Here is a 23495-nt window from a genome sequence, read left to right as displayed (position 1 = left end):
CACAGAAAAAGACGTTATATCTTTATCATTACCAAAATATTATTTATCGCAATTGTACACACCTGTGTATGAACATTTCAAAATATTGCCTAATTATAATAATTAGGTTTTGTGAAGTATGCTACGAGGTAACTTTCCGCATCACCAAGACTGAATAATATAAACTCAATAGGGACGGCTGTTCTGTTGTTTGGCGACTCAGACTTGGTCTAAACGAACTTTCACCCTAACATTTTGGAACACACAAAAAGACCTATAAAGCAACAATACATAAAGCAGAAAATCTATAAAACCATGGAATTTACACCAACGACATAATAAAGCAAAATACGCAATAATATCACAGAATAAGATCGAAATCGTCTGAATAAGTCTTAAACCTGTCGAAATACTTCCTAAATTCATCAGAATAATGCCTAAATGGCCAAAGCAAAATAACGCCTGAAACTGTACTTAGAGGGCATGGGATAATTGGGGGCCGTTGGTCTGGCATCGGCCGTTTTGGTTTCGATATTGGGACGCCCTAGTTGAACCGGCGCTTTTCGGGCGCTGCTGTTTTGGCACCGGTTTGGGGGCCTGTTTGTGGTTATAGGCAGGGCTGGGGAGCCGGAGCTGGAGCCCGGAGCTAAGCATTTTCTCTGGAGCCATAGCCGGAGCCGTTTTTATTATTTTTGTGAAGCTGGAGCCGGAGCCGGAGCCATTTTTATCATTTTTTTGGAGCCGGAGCCACTTTTATTATTTTTGTGGAGCTGGAGCCATTTTTCAATTTGTGTTGCTAAAGCTAAGAATTTATATTTTGTTTCATCTCCAACGTTAGTTAGCCAAAAGCAATTTTCAAAACTTGCCATTAAATAAGTGACTGATGGCACCGGAGCTGGAGCCGGAGCCAATGGATATGAGTTTTACTACTCTGGAGCCGCAGAGCTGGAGCCGGAGCTAATGCTATTTTACGGTGGCTCCCCAGCCCTGGTTATTGGTGGGTAAAGGGTGGGGTTAGAAAGTGGGTTTCGGTTGAGGACATTAGGGGAGTTAGTGATGTACTTAGGGGTGAGATTTGGGGTTAGTTAAAGTGTTGTTTAGGCCTGATTCTGGCCATTTTGGAATAATTCTTTAAAGCCCATACAAAAGTACGGTGTATTTTATAAACGTTCCAAATTAATCTTAATATATCTTCTGGAGGTCGTATTGGACGTACAATGAATATATCAAGCCTATACAGAAGTAGGAAATATCTCGTGATCCTGTTTGGAATAATTCATTTGATCGTTTTCCACATCATTAGTTGTTACCTTACTTGCGAAACTTTCCGATTAAAATGAAAAAACAAATTTGTTTTGATTTTCGCCGCAAGTCCCAAGAAAAGTTAATTTTAGACTTTTCATGATGCGTTAATTTTCACCAATGAAATTACCATGTAACTTTTCTGTCAATTGTAAACCAAACTAATTAAAAAAGAATTCAAAAACCTAAACCGAGATTGTCAAAGAAAGTCTCAACCAATTTCGATTTGTTTTCGATGTTATTGCGAGCTTAACAATCGACATAATCGGGAGTTTCGCGAAATATAAACAAAGGCGGTTCGTATGGTTTACCTGGAAAGTCACCAAGACCATGTCCAGCTAGTTTTGCCCAAGCTAGTTTTGTATTATAACTGGATTGTACGCTATGGCGTGTGGATGGATATGGATGGCTGCACTTGGCGGCTGACTTACTAGGAAACGCTGCGACGGTTTTTTAGCCGGAGACTGCGCAAACCCACCGTCGTCGTTAACACACTGTTCGATCGCACTTACAACACGCAGGATCGAGTCACAAACTAGTCTGCGACAATGTGTCAACAGCTCATGTTACCTTTTTGAAAAAAATGAGATATAAAAGGTTACTCAATCCATTCTAATTATGCACACTAGACCTGTACACGGTAACGAATTCTATTATGGTTCTCACAATGTTAATACACGATTGGTGCATTTTGATATACCAACACATCAGCCTGAATATTAATACTTTAACACTTAACACTTGAATAGAAAGAGTTACTATCTCCGCCTTTTTACGTGCAACTTTCTAAACTTGGTGATTTTGTAAACCGGTATCACTTCAAAACATCATCATTCTCTCACTCTTAACATTTGTAAAACCATGGCATTTTTTATTCTGGTTCCTCTAAACAGTTTTTGTTTAACGATTCTCGTTGGAGACGACGAAAACTTTGATTGTGTGTGTGTGCCTGTGGCGTAATTATCCAGTTACTTAAACGCCCTGTCCACTTTGCTGCCTTATATAAATACTGCACAGCAGTTTGCCTCTATATCAGCAAAAATCTGGTGCCGGTTTCGCAATATATAAAGAATGCACTGAAATAAATCCAATCTTATTCATCGATTTCTGTTGGCAAATCCTTGCGAAATTAAATTCGAAATACCAAAACATAAACCGAATACCAATAACCGTAGTGTATTCACATTTAAGTTTTCGCATGTGTAAAAACAGAAATTATAGAAAACTACCATCTGACAATACATTCTTATTGGATCACCTTGTACATGTTTTGCATTTTTAAAGCGCAATATTGTGTCAATAAATGAGTTTTGCGCACTGAAGTTTTTCGTTGTTAAAGAATATGCTTTTTTGTCGCAAATCTACAATAATTAGTGGAAGACCTAATTAAGTCGCCAGAAATGTTCATGACTTGGTTCGCTTGATTATGACTTCTTGATAATTGGGCATAAAATGCAATATTAATATATAAGAACAGCCTTTAGAATACTGTGAATGACAAGGTGTTATTCAGTGTTTTAAACAATTCATTTTGAAATGACTTAAGTCCAGGACAAGTCATTTGTAAAAAACTTAAGTCCAGGTCAAACCATTTTCTAAACAACTTAAGTCCAAGTTAAGTACGTTGATTTAATATCAAGTCAAGTTGCAATCAAGTCATAATTAGAACAAGGCAATCCCAAGTCAAGTCCTTGTCGTAAAACTTGAAACGTTAAATTCTTAAAGTTGGTTACTCGTCCGACCATGAACAATAACTCAACTTAAAAATAACAATATAAAACCTATAAGAAGCAAATAGTTTTGTGTGTAAAACTTGGGATAAATAATCCAGCTTTATAAAAATGCGTAATAAAAACACTTCAAGTCATTTGTCCAAAAGGCTTAAGTCAAGTAAGGTCAGTTGTACAATAGTGGGCGTGGTGCTCGCAGACCAGAAACATTACAAGGTTTGTTAGCAAGTGCAAGAAGTTCATAGGGAAAGTTTCGTTACAATACAACGACCTGGTAACTTGTGTGATAGTAATTTGTCTGATAGTAACTTGTCTGGGAGCTCATTGACATTAACTTGGTGTTTCGCCGATCTCAATTGTTAGAGTTTGGTTTATTTTAATGAAGTGAAAAGCAAAATATGTGAATAAAGATAGTTAAACGGTAACAGTATGGTTACAAATAAAGAAGGTGAATGTGGCGACCATTATAACAAGTAGGGTGAATAAATATGCTGTTTCTACAAGGCATAGTATCATAAAAATAAGTTCTTCTAGTATATATTTGTTAAACCAACGTTTCAGCTTACTATTCGGAAAGCCTTCAGGGAATGACACACATGGCCAACAGGACGGGTTTACCAATAGTGTAAGATGTTTTCCTTTCGCTATAGCCCCTTTTTCGTTTCTGCGCGCGCATAATGGCGCGTCGCATAAGCACACTCACTTAATTCGGCGCGGCAGTGCGCGCCTTTCACGTAAAGAATGTATTAAGCTCGTTTCGGGGGAAATACCTGCCGACATTACGTGGGGAAATGGTTAGCATACTTTGTTGAGATCGAGTTGTTCAGTCATCAGATGCGATGGAAAGATAATTGTAGAATATTTGAGATAAGATTGTGACAGGTTGTGTAGTCTGTCTTTCATAAAGTAATAAAAAAGTGAACAACCAGCATGTTATTTTGCAAAAGACGTCCAGTCTGTTTTTAGTTTTTGCAAGGAAAGTGCAAAAGTTTTAGATAGTAACGAGTATAACGTGAATGTTATATTTTTAAATAAGGGTGGCTTCCACGTATTTTTTTACCGGCTAAACCTTTATGTGTATGCTATATTAAATCGGTAAAGAAATGACAAGCTTTACCTTAAAAAAGCACTTAACGTCACAAAAAAAATCCGATTTAGAGTTTTATATCGAAGTTTAGCGGCGATCGGATGCAATACATTGTAGCAGCTAGAGGCAATAAAAGTTGCGCCACATTTCAATTGCTAAAATGGAAACACGACACAATATTAAAGTCTATTCTTTCTTAACTTGTTAATAAAAGCCAAGCGTTTTTTAAAGATTTATTGCGGTACATAAAGAAGTTATGGAAGTGTAACGGTTGTTTTTCAAATTCTCGAATCCATGACCTTCGAGACACCAGTTATATCCAGTCAGTGATGTCGAACATGTAGTCGGTTGGACCATTTTAGAACAAAAATCAATTCTTAGCTAGACCTTAATTAACTTGCACGTTCAGTGCAAATTAAGCTGATTTTAGTTTTAGGTAAAGTTAACCCATCTAAATCGAATTTGCGAATGGTGAAAATTATTGCCATGTGCTATTGCCAGTTGACTCCCAACAAAGCAAACCTAAATATTTATTTGGCCTCTATAATAATTTTTCATTTTCTTTTCACCTACGGCGCAAACTACAGACATTTAAAATAATGTCGGATTTACTGCTTTTTAAGATTATTGTTCTAATTCAGTTGTGTTGGTGTGGCCCGCTAACATGTTCAAATTATGTCATCCGACGCTCAGTTAGACTGAACTTTTGACAACCCTGGTGTAAAGTAACAGTTTTCTGAAACGATTTTATGTGTTGTCTTCGCGCAGAAGAACTTAAATTAGTGGTGGTAACATTAGAGTCGCAAAAAGCGGAAACAGTAATGGGTATATTAAATATAAGCCTATATATATTAATTGCGCAATGAACATAGCCATATGTCAAATTGTTACGACTTTCTTCGTACAAATTCATAGCATACAAATATATATTGTAAGTGTAACGTTATAAATGTTTTTTTTAGATGCTAATTTTTACAGGAACGAAAGGTCCGTGTCCGGGAAAAATGTGCAAACCTTAAAAACACCACAGAGTTCGTTTATTTTGTTAACGTTTTAGGTTGGAGAAGTGTTACTTTCGTTACAAAAGTTACATAACAAAGGAATCATCGATTCGAAAGCGAAAAACGCGAGACGTCGCGGCGCGTTTTGCCATTTGAATAGGATTTTTTTAACCTGAAAAATGCGAAATTCTGATCTAAAAAATTAAAATTTTGACAATTTTTTGACCTAAAAATATATTTTTTTTGACAAAATTTGGACCTATTAGAAATACATTGATTTAGATTTTAGATAACACATAGTTGTTTTGCAGAACTTAATTAGTGTATTGGCGTCGTCAACAACACGATTTTGATGTTTTACTGACTACCGGTCGAACACAAATCAATTATTTTATCAGAAATCCTGCTGAATCTATTAGAAAAAGTTTAGGTGCGCAGTGCTGGTTTGCATTTTACGCACTGCTGATTTGCTGACAAACAAACATTGAACGGCGCTTGTTTGGTCTAAGCCATTGATTCTCAACCGGGGGTCCGCAAAAGGTTTTCAGGGGGTGCACAAACATTTCTAAATATATCTTTTTAAACGCTGGGAAGCATGCTTAATCACAATCTTGGTAAGTGGTAAAATCACATTGTAATAAGTTGTAAATCGTGTTGAGTGTGACGTAACACAAAAGGGGCCACGGGTACAATAAGGTTGAGAACCACTGGACTAAGCAAATGTTCGTCTAACAATGCATTTAACCCTGGCAGTCCAGCTAATGAAGTGGAAGAGTGTGTCGACCAGCCAGTTGGTGTTTGTGCGTGTTAATTTTCAGTGAATGGAGTGTAAGTCCGATTTGTAGGCCTAACTTACTTCAGTTTACGTTGTTGCTTGAGGATATTTTATTTTCAGTGAAAAAGTATTTTTTATTTTTTTTGTGGTTATTTATTTTTATTTGTTCAATGTTTTTCACGCATGGTTAATTGGTAAACTGCAAAATTAGTAAAAAATGGAAATCGCACAAAGTTATATGCTGTTTTTGCTGACAAGCTTAGAATTCGCCGAACAGAAAAAACTGCGAATTTGATTCCGAATAATTTAAACATACAAAGTCTGATTAAAACATTGCCATGTTGGTGTGAAAATATATGGTTAAAGTAGGGTTACCATATTTTCGTGGCCTGAAATCCGGACACTCTTTAGTCTCCACAAGCGGTTTTTAAAATGAGGTATGAACACATTGTCTGTCAATATGACGTCACACTAGCAATGCTTTGCCAATCCATTGTATACCGGAGTGGATTTTTGAACATAGTGTCTTGAATTTACTAGTCCAGGGTGTTCAAATTATTTCTGCCATGATCCACCACAGCCAAACCTGACAACATGATGATCCACCAAATACGAATAGTAAACATATTAGACACGCTTTAATTATTATGGTGCTTTATTTATGTAAATGTACCCTACAAAATATTGATAACTTTGTAAAACCCAAAAGTGAAGTGTGCTATACAGCACCAAGATTTTAGTGAGAACAATGATAGGTTGGTTTAGACCAGGGTCGGGAACCTTTTTCTAGTCGCGGGCCAAAACCAAACGCAAAAAGGTCTTTGTGCGCCGCACAAAATGTTAACTGAGAAAAATTGTGTTTTTTCACTTAAAAACTTGTTTAATTACATTGAAGAAGGCAGTAAGTGTTGGCGCACAGCGCGAAAAAAGGCGTTGTTTGGTTTAAAATTGAAGCCCAAACGTTGTTATCCATACTACAAATGAAAAATGTAATAAAATAGTTTGAAGAAACGCGATAACTTCGAGGCGCACATGGCGAGCGAAGCGAGCGCGATTTTTTAGGTATACCAGCATTTCTTTTAAATTTCTGGCAAGTTTTTATTACAGTGCCGAAAATAAAAATATTAAAAATATAATACGTTTTCCGTTAACGGTAAAGAAGCGCTGATCTAATTCAAAAGACCGCATCAAAACATAAACAAGTTGGACGTAGAAAGATCATTCGCGCCAAGCGGGAAAATTTTTCGCACTCACGTAGTTAAAATAGTTAAAAAGTATTCAAAATGGACTCGTATCCAGTTTGTCAAAGAGGCGGCGGACCAAATGAATTACATTAGCGGGGCGCATCCGGCCCGCGGGCCGTAAGTTGCCGACCCCTGTTTTAGACTTTAGGTCTAACAATAGCATCGAATTGGGGCTTTCTGTCGCTTACTGATATCCTCAAATGCTCACAAAGATTAGCATTTGGGAGTCTCTCTCTTTGCTTGATTTTTTACAAAATTCATCGACACTGGCAATTGGTATTCACATGAAAACACTGTAGAAAGTTTTTTTCTTTCAAAGACTACATTGGAAGATCCGCACAAAACGCTGAAAAGATCCGGAACCGGATCGCGATCCGCCATTTGAACATGACCGCACTAGGCTAGGGTTACTATATTTGATAATGCGCAAATCCATAACAAATTTACCTCAGTTCATTGACCAACTTTAGAATATTACCAAAGTACTTTACCGCCATTGTTTTTTTGTGAAAGAAGGATAAACACGAAACTATACACAAACAGAAAAGAAATGTTGTATTGCAATACACGAATGCAAGTTCGCACTTGGTCTGCAACAGACTTCTTGTTGCGCTATTTTTCTACTGCTTTTACTGCTTTATAATTTTCTTCAGCGAATATACGCTCTTATCGTTTCAGACATGTTCTAAATTTTGCAATATCGACCAAGATATAAGGCCTTCAGCTATTAGCCCAGCTCCACTCAATCATCCATGTATCCCAAATATAGCGCAGTATTGTCGTTTATGACGTAACAATGAAATTATTACCCGTAACGCAACAAACAATTTAAAAACATCCGGACATTTAAGCATATTTTGGCATTTCCCCCCGGACGCAGTTTGAACACTAAAATTCCGGACATGTCCGGGGAAATCCGGACGTATGGCAACCCTATAAAAGATTTTCGAGATCAGTTTATGGACTAGATCAATAGTTTTTAAACTTTTTTGTGATGTACCATTTCGATTTACTTGCTTGTATATTATTTGTGAAATAATAGTATAAACTTAAGCCAAACTAGATTTTCGGCCTAATAGCGTGTGTCGAATTTTCCTACAAACCCTTTATCACATAAATCATCAGCACTCCAGTTGATAAACTGAAATTCAAAAATAGTTACTGTAGTTGTGGCCAGTGATGTCGCAAAGGAATGCAAAAATATTTGGTTACGAAACAGACAATAATGATTGCTAAGGGCGAAAACATAGTTACAATAAAAAATAGTTACAAAAACTTGATTACGGTGGAAAGAGTGAAAAGTTAGCAATTTATAAATTTATAGGCATTCCGATAAGAGTGTTTTATTGATATGAAGCAGGCATTGTTGTTTTGCTTATACGCTGAACTTAGTAAACTTAAACGTCTTCCCGGACATTTCATCCCATTATTATCATGTGTTACTGATATGTCTAAGCCTCTTTTTTGAGTTTTTGCCATTTAAACAAAATATCTGCGTTTTTTTTTGTTTTACGCGAATCAATAACATTTTTATTATTTAGCTTTTGTATTGAAAGTAACAAATCTCCAAGCTAAAACTTGAATTGTCAGACTGATGTGTGGTGTTACTAAGGTTACTTCTTTATTACGTCACGTTTTGACGAATCTTATGTCCTAACATTTTCTCGTGTCCCCTCTATTTCTAAGCTGATTTACATTAAAGTGCATTTGGATTTACGCTTTAACTCAAAGCTTCTAAGGGTAGCGAGTTAAAAGTTGGAGTGGTAACCGCTTTGAGAATTTTATTTTACACACTAATGTCCTTCAATGGTTTAACCAAGTTTAAAATTCAAGTGATCATCATTTGCTCTATAACAATCTGTTGTATTAACGCCTTTGCATAACATTATCACGTATTTCTTTGTTTATTTCATTAGTTTTATCTTAAAAACCTGCATTTTAACAATATTTACTCTTTTTTGTGGAATTTGTGTGCCAAGATAAGCGTTAAAATGCAGTCGGCTGATCTTTCGAAGATTATGCAAAGTGTAGTGTTTTGTGTGCTTCTAACATTTGCTAAAGGTATTACTATTTATTTACTGGAATATTTTATCTAACTAACTGTTTTTACCTATCCTCCTTTTCTCATTTTAAAAACATATGCTTTAAAAACCAGCCGTATTAAAAAATACAATTGTTTTTTTTTGTTTTTTTCAGTTACTAGCAAACCAAAATCGCACAATAATTAATACTACAGCAATTTTACAAGAGATGATTTTTACTCAATTTGTAAAATCTCTTGTATACTATAAATAGTTTAACAAGCCGTACGCATTAAGCATCTTAACAAAAGAGAGAGTGTATTTCAACTGATCGATAAAAAAATTAAAAGTTAAAGGGTTAGATGCTACATCAAACAACTAATCTTTTATAACAAACTTCCTATTACCTATACCTCTTGACCCTTTATGCAATGACGTCATAACTAAGCGGCCCGAGTTTTCCGTCACGTGGACAAGGTCATTGAGTGTGCGGCTGAAGTTGGCTTTTTCTAGTAATATTCTTACTATTAAGTCATGGCATTGTTAGATACAAAGACTTTTGTTTACTGTTTCAGCCGACATCTTCATTCTGGAGCCAAAGGACGTCAATGTTGTTTTGGAGGGAGGTGTGGTTGATGAAGTCTTATTGAGATGTAAGGCAAACTTGACCAATGCTATATATCACTGGAAGAAGGATGGAGAAGTTATATCAGCTGGAGGTAACAAGTTGACTTAATTTGTGTGTCTTACTATATATTATCCTTTTTGTGAGTTTGCACTAAAAATATTTTAAAGCATCTTGGTAGCAACTTGTTTATATTGCACATGTGTATTTTGAATCTAAGGGAAGAATTTTGTCCTAATTGCTTTTGTATATAGAACAGGTTTATGGTGGACAAAAATGGCAGTTTGATAATTTAAAAGGTAATGTTCCTGACCAAGGAAAATATCAATGTTTGGCATTAAACAACAAACAAGAAACTGAAAATGTTCAAAATTTGTTTACTACTGTTACAGTTTTGGAGCATAATGGTATAGGACATACAGAACTGATGTTTAGACTAAATTATGAGTTGTTTGAAACGTTCAAAATTAGACCTATTTCTGTATTGACTTTGATATTCTTATTACGTGTTAAGGTATTTATGATTTTGGATGTAAGACGGATTAGGTCTTGAGTTACGTTCCTTTTTCTCACGGACAAAACTTTAGATTAAAATACACTTAATAGCTTTTTTATTGTTTTATTAAGTAAAACATGCACATAAACGATATGTATTCTGTGATCAAGTCAGCTTGGAGTCATACTGGCTAACGAAACCCGCACACATTTTATAGTACACATCATATGCGTGAGTAGAGGCCGTGAGTTCGAACCTCACTGCAGGCTGGTTGTTTAGCTAGCGCTCTAGCCTGTTTTTGCTTGCACTGCAATCCTGATAAGACTGGCTGATTTCGGTAATCCTCTCTGAAGGCATAAAAGGTTTTTATATTATGTGGTGTTGATAACGCACTGTTTTAAAAATACAGACAGGTACAAGTTCAGCGAAAACGGGACTTTGACAATAAATCCACTGCGAGTACGAGATGCGGGAAATTACCAGTGCTTGGTTACTGATGAAGGAACAGCTTTAAGCAATTCTGCAAAACTTGAAATCACTTGTAAGTATAGAACAAAGCTGCCACCGATAGTTACGGTTGTAAAATACCTGATTTTACATTTCTCGTACGTTTTACCATTGTAAAATCTCAAAAATCTTAAAGGCCCAGGGTAGCTGTTCATACCGCTTTGGGAATATTCTACGGTAAATAGCCTTTTTGATGTTATTTAGAACAGTCCATTTTAACAAAGACAAAACTTTGGACAAATGTAAATAATTTGTCCTAAAACATTTTCTTTTTAACACCAAGATAGGTTCACACTAGACACGTTGTGCGTAAGCTTATGCAACGCTTTACTAATTTTGCAAGTAGAAATATTTAAACTTTGACGCTTTGGTTAGAAGAGAGGAAATTTGCCGTTAACGCTGGAAACGTGCTGTATATGAACTGGTTGAAGTTAACGGTGCCGCAAAACCCTAACCCCAGAAGCAAAGCGCGTCCAGTATGAACCAACCTTTACAGTTTGCGCAAAAAAAATATCTATTTATTTAAAGATTAAACTAAGTAAAAAACATAATGAACCGAAAATCCGTTTGTAACAAAAACGAAGTAAATGGCAAACAAAAACATTAACAGTATCTCAATATATTTCCAGTTATAAGTGAATTTGGACCTCGAAGTAAAATTCCATACACAACAGAAGCTGGAAAAGGAATCGCCATTCCATGTGAAAAAGCAAACTTTGCGCCTGGTAAGTTACTTTATATGAATTACAGTTTAATAAATCTCGTTTCACAATTTTTGAAGTTTAAAGTAGTCTCCTGTTTTTTAGTGAACACAACAGTCACATTTATTTTTCAGACAACTCGGTGTACTTTTTCTGGGAATCTCTTGATCATTTTATTTTGTATGGAAAACACGAAAGTGCTGATTATTACGTTTCGCAAGATGGAACCCTCTACTTTGCAAACCCCACAGCAGAACTAACTGATGCGTATTTCTGTTTCATCCGTGACAAGTGGAATTTGCCGAGCGGTCGTCGAATCGAAAAATCATCACAAAATATCGACCTAAAAGTATCGAAGTCCAGTAAGTTCAAATGCTGTAGTTAACAGCTCTTGACCTTATTGTTGTTTATGTTTGTCGTATTTTTATTAACTTAGACAAACTTTATCCTCCAACAATTCTTCTCAACCCCAAAAATGTGACGTATGCTAAAATGGGTTCATCGGTTATACTTGAGTGCTTCGCTGGTGGAAAGTAAGTTGATCTTCTTGTTAATCTTAAAATCAGAAAAAAATCACCCAAGTCTAAACGTTTTTGGTTTTCACAAAATTGTTAAAGAAAGTAATGAGAAAACCAGTCCCAATATTGAACAAATAATATTAGCAATAATAGTATTTCAAAATATTATAAGTAAGAATAAACTAGTACCGATATTTAATTTATGGGTTTCGCTTTTATTAATTCATAAAACAAAACACCTAAAGACTAAGTTGTTTTTCTGTCCGATCAATTCATAAGAATTAAGTATAACGACTTTTACAAAAATCTCTTTTTCAGTCCGACTCCAACCCTCAAGTGGACAAAAATCAACGGATTCCTTCCCTCTTATCACGTGATCACCGACGCGGGACAACTTGAACTTCGTGACGTCACACATGACGTCACTGGTGCTTACCGATGCACGGCCAGTAACGAACAAGGTTCTATAACAACACAAGGGGAAGTAATCGTTTCAGGTATTGTTATTATCTGTTTGAACATGGATTTGACTTTACAACAACAACAGTAAATACCGCACAACGCGCAGAATAACTATATTTAAGCTTCGAAAATTGTTTCGTTTTGCAAATGATTTGCTCACTACTGGTATTTAGTACACATGGGCATTGAGTACTGAATGAACTACTGCCATGAAGGTAGGCCAAACATTTAATCAACAATCAACATTTATCACCACGTAACATGGCAACCTAGCGAGGCTGGCACTTTAGCCCTAATCTGTTATAGATGCATAAGTCCCGACCCAGTCACTATAAGCTCTTAGTACATCCGTATAAATTCAATTTCCCAAAATTCAAGGCTATATCAAAATACTTTCAGAACCCCTGTTTCTTACACGAAGAATATTTTCTCAAAATTTTGATTTTCACGAAACTGCAACATTTCGCTGCGAAGCCACCGGTATTCCTCCGCCAAATTATATTTGGCTTAAAAATGGCGAGCCAGTTAACATGACGTCACGTGTGAATATCAGCGTGGGAACGGAAGGCGGAAGTGTAATGACGATTACGGAAGTTGGTCAAGATGACGTGGCAATATATCAATGTGTTGCCGAAAATCCACTTGGAAGTTTGACTTCAAATGCCAAGCTTAGAATTAAAGGCAAATGAGCATTGAATTTTTTCCAATTTCTTTTTTAATTTGTGGTGAAGTCATAAATTGTTTTCCTTTTTTTCATAGAACTTTCACCTCGTTTTGCGACCGGCTTTGATCAAGTAGAATCCCTGAAAAACAAGTAAGTTAAGGGTTTAATATTTGTTTTGCGGGCGCTGGTTTAGAATCCTACCACAGTTATGAAATCAACGCACAAAATTTGAGTTGGGGTGTTGGTTAGCATTTGGGTGTGGGTGGGTCAAGTGTTATTATATTTTGATTTAATAATAATACTTGACCCACCCTAACCCAAACGCTAACCAGCACCCTAACCCAAATAGTGTTTCTTGTGGTAGAATTCAAGACCAGCACCGATTTGAAAATTCAAGGTAAAATTGACGCTTTATTAGGTGCTTTATTTCAACGAGCAAGCAAAGCAACAGAGGACAAATAGTTGCCAAAAAATATGTCTTTTCGAAGTGCAATAATGTTGTTTAATAGGCCAATATATTAACTTAAAGTTGCTTAACTGGACTAAACAACTAACCTCCGGGATGGTTTTATGCTTAACGTTTTAAACTGATGTTGTTTCGCAATTTTAGGACCTCTATATTGAATTGTACAGTTGAAGGATACCCAAGGCCACGTATTTATTGGATAAAAGATGGCGTTAACATGAAAAGCAATCTCAAGTAAGTATAAGAGTTTTAATATATTTGATTTTAGATCAAACAAATATATCGATTTTTTTCCTTATTATACTCAATATTGATTTTTTGCATTCTTCGTTGTACCGACATTAGTGATGATGCAGTTTTTTTGTTTTGTTTTGTGTTCGACATTGTAAATAAATTAATTAATTACGAATTAAATAATCGAAATTTTATTCAGCCTATTAATGGTATTAATGGTTTTTAAAAGCTGGTTTTATTTTGATGTTTACAGAATCTCAAACAAAGGATCACTAACCGAGAGATCATTGTTGATTCAAAGTACTTCTAAATCTGATGAGGGGACGTATAGTTGTACGGCAACAAACAATAAAGGAACAATTACTGAATCTACACAACTTGTGGTTTATGGTAAAATAACGTTTTCTATATGAAATGCGATGATCACATTTCTTGTCAAGCAGTAGTGACATAATTGAGTAGTTTTCAGTTTAAATGTTCTAACACAGTCATCTGTCGTGATTAAAATTTCATCGTTTTTGATTTTACGTTTATTTAGAACCCACTGTTGCTGTAGCAGTTAAAGACACAGTTGAAGTATTACGAGGACAAAATCAAACTTTACAATGCAACGAAACACACGATGAACGACTTGAGACAAAATGGAGTTGGACTCATTTTGTTGGAGGAATTGAAACTGATGTTGTAGATTATGATCATGTAAATGGTACTCTTCAGGTAAAACATACATCGTTTATAATAATATTTTAAGTTGTTGGCTACTGAAATCAGTTAGAAGTTAATAAACATAATTGATGATTGCAATTTGCAATAACTTTGTTTCTTATTCAAGAACTATAGACTTATAGCCTAAATAGTGCTCACAATGAGATAAATATAAAAACTTAAAACTTGCATACCAGCAGAAGTAACTACTACCACGAACAAAATCTAGTCAGAAATTAGGACCGAGACACGTTTCTGTTGGAGGCTAAGGCGGCCACTAGGAGCGTTCCTTGATTAAATAAAATAAAATACCAAAGAAGGAGAACAATAGTTTTTCATTGCGAATCAATCTTACCAAAATGTGATTTTTGGTTTGCAGTTAAAAGAAGTAGGAGATGACCAAGCTGGTTCTTACAAATGTTGTACTTCCTCAAACTTCGATCAGAACTGTGCTACAATACATCTATCTATAGCTGGTAAACAAACACGTTGTTTAAATATATGTCGCTTCATATGCCATTGTTCGTAAGGCGTTGTTAAGACGTGTCTAGGCGTTAGCTTCTTTCAATATTTAACATGTGCTGATAAGGCATCTAAAAAAACCATAATAATGTTATAGACGAAGAAATATATTATTAAGTTCTGTTTAACTAAAAACACTTTTTTCTTACATGTTTTTAAACATCAAGGTGTCTTTGGCGTGTTGCTTTATTATTCAAACTGCGTTAAATAGGCAGACAAACGAGCGTTTTATTGTTTTGTGATTTGTTACCACGAGAAAATCCTACATTTGGGTCTCGTTAAACTCGTTTAAATTATAATGTAGACCTCCCTACATTCCCGATTCATGTTGACGTCATCAATTCGAGCGCCACGTCACAGCATCTGACGTGGGATAACCAATCGTCAGACGTCATTCAATATAAGGTGGAAGGGCGTTTGGAACAAGAAGATAATTGGTTTACTTTCGATTGTGACGTCAACAAACCTTGTTATGCTTCAAACTTGCTTCCATACAACGAATACGTTTACCGAGTATATTCCATCAATAAATATGGAATGAGCAACGCGAGTGAAATAAGCAAACCACGAAAGACATTGGGGGGAGGTAGGTTGTAAGTTTACTTATCAGTAGGCGAATATTTTTTGAGCTAAAAAATGAGAAATTTTGACCTATTTGACCTAAAAATATATTTTTGTTGACAAAATTTTAACCATTACAAAATCATTGATTTAAACAGCATATTTTTGTTTGAAGCACTGCATTAGTGTTTTGGCGTCGTCAATTACACGTTTTTGTTGTTTTACTGACACCGGTCGAACGCAAATTATTTATGTTTTCGAAAAAAAAACTCTTAAAAATGCTTAGTTGATATTTTGGTCATTTCAAAAATTCAGACAACTATAAAAATGCAAAAGAAAAACAAGACGCTGGTTATTTTAGAAAAATGTGGTGTAAACAGTTAAAATACAACGCAATTGCAGAAAATGAACAAAGACCTAGTTATCGAAATAGGAAATGGGATAATTGCAAATCACAACCAAAAAAGAACAATACATTTATAGAGATAAAAACTATATGATGAAAAACGAAGTTAAAGCTGAACCTAATGCGGTAAATTAGAGCTGGGTGGTTAATTCTGGCAGCTCGCGTGTACCAATAATGTTAAAATGTTGTTGAATATAACTAAAATTTTTTTTTAACTGAACGACTATTTCAAAAAGGTGACTATACTTTTATTTTTTTTTTTTTTAAACGATATATGTCAATTTTTATTCGATTTTGTCTTTAACTAATTTACAAAAAAATTCTAACCCAACGCATAAATTTTGACAAAATTTTAACTTTTTTTGACAAGTTTAAAAAATAATCGCCCTAATTATCAGTTCTATCCGCTTGAGTAGCGCGACATTTTGCTAATCTCAGCAGGACTAAGCATTTTTTTCGTTGCTCTCTTTGTTTTCATTGATGTTGGGTTATTCAGTTATTCTGTCTTTATACTTACCAAAAATAAGTAAGAAAAGTGCAAATCCACACAATTCTAGATAAAAGTTTTTTTTTCGAATTCGCAGAAAGTTTAACTGAACACAAACATGTTTCTACGCACTTTTATATAATCGACTTAAGAGATAGTATGTTCCAATAGTTACGTCATAAGGTTTGTGACTAGATCTGAAACAAAAATTACTGATCCACCCCTGATTAGTTCACATAACAAGCACTACGTATTAAAACTAACATTAATTTGTTCAGCTAATTCATGTTGCAAAAAGAATTGCCCACGCATTATAACTATCTGGAAGTGTTGTACAACTATGAATTGTAAATATTTTTGTTGTTGTTGTAGCTCCTTCTTTAGCACCATCTGGTGTCAATACAACGTTGAAAGATGGAACTATATTGGTGACTTGGAATGTAAGTATTTTAAAGGTTACATACAAATTTTAGTAGATGTCAATGCTCAACCTAACAAATCAACTGTTTTTTTCACCTTGTGCGTTGTTTTATCTCAAATAATTTTTTTTGACAATTTCAGACCTACCCGACCAAATACTATGGTTCATCCAAAGTGATTTATATTGTCGAGCATCGGTTTTGCCACAATGCAACGATGGATGACGAAAAAGTTTGTTCCGAGTGGTTTGGACACAACGAAACCCATTCGTCTGCTACATCAAACTTAATTACTGTAAAAACTTGAGTAATATATAACAATAAATATATGTCCAAAATATATCTAAAGAATATGTCTGAACACAATATGTATATAGGTATGCGACATTTTAAAGAATAAAATGCTTAGGGATCCGGCATACTCAACGATGCTTATAGTTATTAAATTATTAAGTCACCAACACATTGTTTCTCGTTTTTCTTTCTTGGCTCCATTTTTTATCCCCCGTTTGTTACGCCTTTTGGATTGGATAAATATATTTATAATGTTAGTTAGATTTATATTGTAACACCAATTTCGCGGTAACAATTTAACAATTTTGACCTCTAACTAGATTGGTTTTAAGGATATCTGCTTTTCCAAAAGAATCGTGTTATTTTCTTTAAAAATTAAAAAAGCATACATATTTGTTATAGATCTACCAAACTTTGGTCACTTGTTTGGTAATATTATTGTTTGTTTTTAACTTCACGAGTTTTACAACTAAAGGTTTTTTACAGATCTCGAAAAGCAAAAAGACAACTTTGTACATAGTTAAAGTTGCAGTTGGCAACGAGTTTGGACAAAGTTCCTTCAGCGGGTTATTGGAAATCACAATTGAAGCAACACAAGGTTTGTAAATAGAACTCATGTAAATGGTGTCACTAAAAAGCGTTTTATAGTCTGATTGTCTTTAAATTAAAAAAGAGAAATAGCTAATAAGTTCTGTGTAATATATCCATACAAAACCAAACCTATACCCAATATGCATTACAATGTCATTTGCATAAAAATTTATATTGTAACTCGCGGGTTTATTTTTTACTACTTGCCCCACCTGCCATACGTTTAATTCCCGGAAGAACTTTTCTCTCAACTATAGCCTTACCTCCGGGGTTGCAGTTATATGAAGTAAACTACCGATAAAGCAATGTATTATTTAAATTTAAATCAAGGAAATGGATTGAAAACTACAAACAAGCTCGCGTTTGCCAAGTAGTTTGTTAAAACTATAAAGAACAGAATTTTACCAAAACCAACACCTGTTCCAAAAGACCAGTGGTTCGCAACCTTTACACGACTTAATAATGGTCAAATCTTGCGACCCAAGCCTCTTCTGATATATCATAAGCCAAAAAGTGAACTATTTATGAAACACTCAAATTCAATGGTTTAATTTGTGACCTGGAACTAAAATTCGGATAAAATAAAAATGATGTGAAAATATTTGTTATATTGCACGTTCGGCACACGACATCTGTCTAAACTAATTGCAAATTAGAAATTGATTTATAACGGTATATTAGAAGGTAACTTCTGTCAGGGAAGCTAAATGTTTGTAAACCAGTGGTTCTTAAGCTTTCTGCTCTTCTATAATTGTCCTGTGCCTTGTTTCCTCTCACATATAAAATAGACATCATACAAAAAGCAAATCGGTATTAGACGATTTCACATCAGTGAGACCAAATGAAAATACCAAAATTGATACTAATTGCATTTTTTGTTCAAATTGGCAAAACTTTAATTAAAACATATGACGCATTTGAAGCATAAGAAATTTGTATTTTCTTCAAAATATTGGGATTTATAAAATTGATTTTGACAAACATGGGGGCCATTGACTCCAAGCCCAAAAGGTGGCCTTTTTACCAATTTGGTAGGTAACATTTTGTCTTTTACATACACTTCATAGTATAAATAGAAGATTTAAAAAGCGTATAAGGCGTTGTTAAAACATTTAATGCACTCTGTTAAAACTTTTTTGTTTTATTAATAGATGAACACAGAGTTCCATGGTTTATATTGCCCATCATCATCGTTTTACTACTTATCGTGGGGCTAGTGATGTGCTTTGTCCTAAAACATAAATTGAAACGTGGAAAAAGTAAGATTAATGTCTTTTAATGCTGTACATGGCAATGAATAACAAAAGTCTTAATGAACCTAGATGCCGATTTTATTGATGATTATTTTTTTTTATGTAACCTTATTAAAATATACTGTGTGACAACTTGATAAACTATATTCCGCAAACATCTATGTTTAATCAGTTACTAGATTATCTAAATGCTGTCTTACAATTAATTACTGTGAAAATCTTTTTTAGTGTTTTAAGTGTTGCCAAGTAAAAAAAAATTTCGTTATTTAATTCGAAAATAAGGCTTAATATCAGATAAGTCTGCCCCTACTCTTAAGAATAAGTTATTCGGGGTTTCTTGTAGCCTGCTGTTTTCTTGAACATGCCTGATTAAGTCATTGGTTATTAATCTTGTCGTACAGAAAGACGATTTTCCCCTCAAGATGAAGAACGTGGATCAAAATATGAACTTTGTCATTTGCCTTCCAGTAGTGAAACCTCGCAACAGGACACAGAGGGGACAGGTACATCAAGTGTACCCGAAGAAGATCAAATCTTCCCAATAACTCCTTCACCTAACGGAGGCACCACATTGAAATATAAGACAGGTTTCTCAACTGAAAATGAACTTGACTCTCATACAATTCCCACAACAGTTGAGGCGGCTCAAACACCGTCACCGAAACTTTATCCATTGACAACTAAAGATTCCTCCAGTAATAAAACCTCGCAACAGAACACAAAATTGACAGGTACATTATGTGTACCCAAAGAAGATAAACTCTCCCTAAAAACTCCTTCACCTACCGGAGGCACCGCATCAGAATATAAGGCAGATTTCACAACCGAATATGACCATGATTCTCGTGAAATTCTCACAACAGCTGATGCAGGTCAAATACCACCACCGAAACTATGTCCATTGTTGACCAAAGATCCTTCTAGTAATACAACCTCGCGACAGAACACAAAAGGTACATCATGTGTACAGATAATAACCTTTTCACGGCCCACCATTTACAACTAAGTCGCCTTGCTGAATTAATTACAGTAGCTGGATACATTGATACAGTTGAGCTCGTATACAATAACTTCGTTGAATTTATGTTATACGGGTTGATATCATTTTTTCAATAGGTCAATGCATTAGACGTTTACAGTTTAGTTATGAATTTAGCTGATTCACATAAAGGTATAAATCTTAATTCTAATAAACCGAAATTGAACTTAATTTCATAAAACCTACTTTCCCCTTCTAAACTACTCCTTTAAGGTTAAACATGATTGGTAGTTTATTTTTTTAAATAGCTCTTATTTTGGTTGAGCACAGAAGAGAAACCTTTTGATGAAGACGACTGTCAAACACGCGAGGAAGATACACTTCTGCCAATAATTTATTTACCTACCGACGCCGCAACATTACTCGCATCCGATGAGGCAGGCCAAACACCACCACCGGGCTATAAAACGTGCCCACCGGCAGACGATTGTGCACCTTCACAAAACTACGAAGTTGAAGAAGGTTCGGGTAGGGAAACCTGATCATGTTGCTAATACCTTATCGCAGTGCTGTAATGACTTCAGTCAATTACTTGACATTTAAGTGCACTTTAAATCACCGTTTTTAAATGACTTGACTTGAACTTAAGCATTGTGTCAAATGACTTGGGATAAAATCAAGTGTTTTCATCTCACTTTTTTGTTAAAATTGATTTTTTTTTTCTAAATTTTTGCACGTAAAACAGTTTAACCCTTTAGTTAAGGTAGTGCTCATTATCGAACGAGGTTAAGAATTTTAATACTTTAATGTTTTATTTTTGTCAATAACTTGGCTTGCTTAAATAATTACTTGACTGGAACTTGACTTGTTATTTCGCAATTGACTTGACTGGGACTTAAAGTCATTTCAAAATGATTTGTTCACACACTGTCGTGTCGTGCGTTAATGAAAAACTGAAAATAGCCAAAACTGCCTAAGCAAAAACTTCCATGGAGATTCCAGTTTCGCAACAATCAATGGCCAAAACTTTTAAATATTAGTTCTAATAAATAACTTAGTTTCATAAAACTCACTTTACATAAACTTTATCCGCTGATAAATGCTTTCTGAACAGTCAGCCAAAACGTTGGACAAACAAATATACAAGAAGAACTTAGTATAAGCAAACTTACTTTACCTTCTGAACTATTCTTTCAAGCTACCTTAAACATGATTAGCAGTTTATTTTTAAAAATACCACTTATTTTGATTGAGCACAGAAAACGAACATTTTGATGAAAACAAATGTCAAACTCCCGAGGAAGATACACCCTTGTCAATAATTTATTCACCTACCAAAGCCACCACATTAGAAGACAAGACAAAGCTCTCATCTGAATTTGAACATCATGATTCCCGTGACATTCTCCCAACAACTGAGATAAATCAAACATCACCACCAGAGCTCGTTCCATTGCTGACCAAAGTTCCCTCCTGTAATGAAACCTCGCAACACAACACAAACGGTACATCATGTGTACAGATAAGCTGAGTTATAATATTCGACATTTTATAACCTTTGTAACATATTCATTATGATTATAAAAACATTACTTGTCAGGTGACTAATACAAATTTTAAACCAACAAATACTTAGTAGGCTTACAGTTAAGTTTAGTTGTTAATTCAGCTGCAATAGTTTAGTTCAATTAAAATCAAGTTTTTTTCGTAAAAGGTTCTCTTTTTATAAAATCTTTTTCAAACCACCTTAAATAAAATTAGTAGCCTATTTTAAAATACCACTTATTTTGTTGAGCACAGAAGAGAAACCTTTAGATGAAGACGAGAAGGATAAACTCCCCCTCACAAAGTTGCCACCTACCGGAGCCATCCCCTTTCCAGATGGGAAAAACACCTCAACTAAATATCAACATGATTTCCATAAATCAGCTAAAGTGGGCGAAGCCAGTACTGTATTTGAACTCAATTCAAGAGAGCCATCGCCATCGGGCAACTGGCATACTCGTTCACCGAGAGAAACATTGGAAGACAGTCAGGATGCGAGTAACACCAAAGTAGCTGATGGTGTTCCTGATGATATGTCATGCGAGTTTGGAAGAACAATATCAACCGATAGCCTTGGGAAATCTAGCGCTGACAATACCACTTCTGGTTCTCAACCCTTCCCTTCCTTCATATCAAAATAATGTGGGGGAGGCATATTAGTAACTCAACTACCTAGCGAAAAAAATGCTTTTCAACAAAAATCGAATCAACCTTAATATAATTTAATCGACTTCAATATAATATAACCTTTATAAACTGTTGCTACCAGGCATAATAATGATAATAATCAAAGACAGTTCCTCTGATAATTGTAGTTGTTAACCAACGCTTTGGCAAACCTAAGAAAATCTCCTTCGTCAGGGTAATTGACACCGAAATTTCCATATATTGTAGAACGAGCGTTTACTATCATTCGCCCTGGAGAAAGCGATTTGAATAGATTAGCCGGAACTTATAATATTATAATACAACCTGACTGAGATTCTGTTGCTGATAAAGCTGTGTTCGTTATTTCCCGCTGATTTTCTGTGCAAAATACAACAAAGTGTACTATTTACGTTTCTATCTCTAATAGATTTATTTGTTTTTCCTACACAACTACCACTTAAACAAGTTTGTTTTAGCACATCGATGAATAAAGTTTGGGACAGAATTTATAGAAAACGAACGGTGCCCATAAACTTAGCAAAGTTTTATTTAATCGCAATTCATCACGCTTTATTGAATTTAGTGCTTTGGGGAAGAGTTTACCCTACCTTGTGGCAAAAAGGACATAAGGAGTAAATGCGACCCTAATATCGCTGTGTTACAAGCTGTTGTGTCTATTTAGAAAGAAAAATTGTTTTTAAAACCAACGTGTTATACAACATGTTGCTTAACCAGATTTATCTGTAAATTAAAAGGAACGCTTCCTGTTCTTTTATTTGCTCGCCTATATCACAGCTATTTAGTGTGGAATGGGTTTGCATATTACATGAACACACAAAACTTGTTTAAGTTGAGTAAAGGTGGAATAATCTTATCAATCAACACTGTTGAAGCACTATTGGGTTAAAGTAAGATTGGCAACAACAGTTTCTCTATAAACAAGCGTAAAATGGAATAAATAACATCAAATAGAGAAATTATTAATCTAAAAAGGATTACTGATTTTAAATTATTTTGATAAACGTACGCTCAAGACCAGAAATACTAGCTTATATAATAAATAGTGTACATCGGGACCTCAAATATTTACAGAAGATCTGTAAACGTGTCAAACTTGAATCAGGATGTAATACTCTATTTCTTGTTTCTATGCAAAATATAGATCTTTTCACGTAGGTAGGAGGGTTTTGCATAGATTCTTGACTTGTCCTTTTCTGCAAAATCTGTTGTTAAATTCAAAGCAGAACTTTGAATGGCAAAGCTATGCCTTCTT

At 34.9% G+C, this 23495-nt stretch overlaps 1 protein-coding gene across 1 annotated transcript in view; it reads left to right on the top strand.

Moving 5' to 3' along the window:
* LOC146165522 (uncharacterized) overlaps positions 1-22587 on the top strand; it is a 58758-nt gene extending 36171 nt beyond the window's left edge. Inside the window, exons 4-5 of the mRNA XM_083380947.1 lie at positions 21289-21534; positions 21830-22587. Coding sequence (XP_083237073.1) covers positions 21289-21534; positions 21830-22215 — 632 coding nt within the window. The 3' untranslated portion in view covers positions 22216-22587. The remainder of the gene's footprint in view (positions 1-21288; positions 21535-21829) is intronic.
* The last annotated feature ends 908 nt before the right edge of the window (positions 22588-23495 follow it).

This window comes from Ascidiella aspersa, chromosome 2 (genome assembly GCF_963924565.1).
Source record: "Ascidiella aspersa chromosome 2, kaAscAspe10.2, whole genome shotgun sequence".
NCBI lineage: Eukaryota > Metazoa > Chordata > Ascidiacea > Phlebobranchia > Ascidiidae > Ascidiella > Ascidiella aspersa.
The sequence above is the reverse complement of the archived record's forward strand: the minus strand, read 5'-3'. Positions and strand labels throughout refer to the sequence as shown.